This window comes from Eriocheir sinensis, chromosome 32 (assembly GCF_024679095.1).
Source record: "Eriocheir sinensis breed Jianghai 21 chromosome 32, ASM2467909v1, whole genome shotgun sequence".
NCBI lineage: Eukaryota > Metazoa > Arthropoda > Malacostraca > Decapoda > Varunidae > Eriocheir > Eriocheir sinensis.
In genome coordinates this window covers 17,618,481-17,620,980 of record NC_066540.1, presented here as the reverse complement: position 1 = coordinate 17,620,980, position 2,500 = coordinate 17,618,481, and the positions used below count along the sequence as shown (strand labels likewise).

Sequence of the window (2,500 nt, the reverse complement as noted above, 5' to 3'; positions counted from 1 at the left end):
TATTTGCACACACACACACACACACACACACACACACACACACACACGTGACAGATCTCAGGTTCGATTCCCGTGCGGAGTGAAAATGGATGAGCATACCCCCCCCCCCCCCATTCCTCTCTCTCTCTCTCTCTCTCTCTCTCTCTCTCTCTCTCTCTCTCTCTCTCTCTCTCTCTCTCTCTCTCTCTCTCTCTCATACCCTTTGCCTTTTCAGGACATTTAAACATGGCGACAATGGTGCTGGTGGTGGTGATGGTGGTGCTGGTGGTGGAGGTGAAGGTCAATGGACAGCTACCAGGTAAATAGTGGTAGTAGTAGTAGTAGTGGTAGTAGTAGTAGTAGTAGTAGTAGTGGTAGCACATATCTTATAATGGTAAAATGCAAAACTGTCGGTCTACGGTGGCGACCCGAACAGCGGTGGTTAAGTTTAATCCTTCCCCCTTGGTGAACGTGGCTTCTCCGCGGCCATGGAGTGAATGCAGGAGTTGTTTTTTCCAATACAAATACGAATACTTCAAATTCTAGCGGATACGAATGCGAAGTAGAAAACACTGAAATGGTTTTAATTCAAATACCAATACGAATACTTTTTGAACGTATTCATGAATACATTGATGCATAATTTTCACTAAAAATACCTTCTTGACGTCATTAGGTATGGTTTTAAAGTTATGCAACAGTAACAGGACGCCGCCACAGACTGCGGACCTGCCCAGTGTACTGTACAGGATCACTACACGTCCGGAACAACGGTTGGTATTTTTGATATTAAATTCTGAATTGTCCGTCAGATTATAAGGAGATTACAAACACTTTTCCATTGTGTTGGAATACCAATCATAAGACTTTAATTTCTATCAGTAATTATTAGAATACAAATACGAATAGGCTACACCCAAGTATACGGTGTTTGAATGTGTTTGAATACGAATACCGATTACAAATACTCCATCCCTGGTAGTACTCCAACCCTCTGTAGGAGTTACCGTGTCGAGTCACCCTGTACCACAAACTCCAACCCTCTGTAGAAGGAGTTACCGTGTCAAGTCACCCTGTACCACAAACTCCAACCGTCTGTAGAAGGAGTTACCGTGTCAAGTCACCCTGTACCACAAACTCCAACCCTCTGTAGAAGGAGTTACCGTGTCAAGTCACCCTGTACCACAAACTCCAACCGTCTGTAGAAGGAGTTACCATGTCGAGTCACCCTGTACCACAAACTCCAACCGTCTGTAGAAGGAGTTACCGTGTCGAGTCACCGTGTACCACAAACTCCAACCGTCTGGAGAAGGAGTTACCATGTCGAGTCACCGTGTACCACAAACTCCAACCGTCTGGAGAAGGAGTTACCGTGTCGAGTCACCGTGTACCACAAACTCCAACCGTCTGTAGAAGGAGTTACCGTGTCAAGTCACCGTGTACCACAAACTCCAACCGTCTGTAGAAGGAGTTACCGTGTCAAGTCACCGTGTACCACAAACTCCAACCGTCTGTAGAAGGAGTTACCATGTCGAGTCACCCTGTACCACAAACTCCAACCGTCTGTAGAAGGAGTTACCGTGTCGAGTCACCGTGTACCACAAACTCCAACCGTCTGTAGAAGGAGTTACCATGTCGAGTCACCGTGTACCACAAACTCCAACCGTCTGTAGAAGGAGTTACCGTGTCGAGTCACCCTGTACCACAAACTCCAACCGTCTGTAGAAGGAGTTACCGTGTCGAGTCACCGTGTACCACAAACTCCAACCGTCTGTAGAAGGAGTTACCGTGTCGAGTCACCGTGTACCACAAACTCCAACCGTCTGTAGAAGGAGTTACCGTGTCAAGTCACCCTGTACCACAAACTCCAACCCTCTGTAGAAGGAGTTACCGTGTCGAGTCACCCTGTACCACAAACTCCAACCCTCTGTAGGAGTTACCGTGTCGAGTCACCCTGTACCACAAACTCCAACCCTCTGTAGAAGGAGTTACCGTGTCGAGTCACCCTGTACCACAAACTCCAACCCTCTGTAGAAGGAGTTATCGTGTCGAGTCACCCTGTACCACAAACTCCAACCGTCTGTAGAAGGAGTTACCGTGTCGAGTCACCCTGTACCACAAACTCCAACCCTCTGTAGAAGGAGTTACCGTGTCAAGTCACCCTGTACCACAAACTCCAACCCTCTGTAGAAGGAGTTACCGTGTCGAGTCACCCTGTACCACAAACTCCAACCCTCTGTAGAAGGAGTTACCGTGTCGAGTCACCCTGTACCACAAACTCCAACCCTCTGTAGAAGGAGTTACCGTGTCAAGTCACCGTGTACCACAAACTCCAACCGTCTGTAGAAGGAGTTACCGTGTCGAGTCACCCTGTACCACAAACTCCAACCCTCTGTAGAAGGATTTACCGTGTCGAGTCACCCTGTACCACAAACTCCAACCCTCTGTAGAAGGAGTTACCGTGTCGAGTCACCCTGTACCACAAACTCCAACCCTCTGTAGAAGGAGTTACCGTGTCGAG

General features: G+C 47.9%; 1 protein-coding gene across 1 annotated transcript in view; it reads left to right on the top strand.

The window, feature by feature from the left end:
* LOC127006450 (uncharacterized) overlaps positions 1 to 2,500 on the top strand; it is a 31,286-nt gene that overhangs the window by 11,835 nt on the left and 16,951 nt on the right. Inside the window, exon 2 of the mRNA XM_050876401.1 lies at positions 215 to 298. Within this exon, the coding sequence (XP_050732358.1) occupies positions 226 to 298 (73 nt within the window). The 5' untranslated portion in view covers positions 215 to 225. The remainder of the gene's footprint in view (positions 1 to 214; positions 299 to 2,500) is intronic.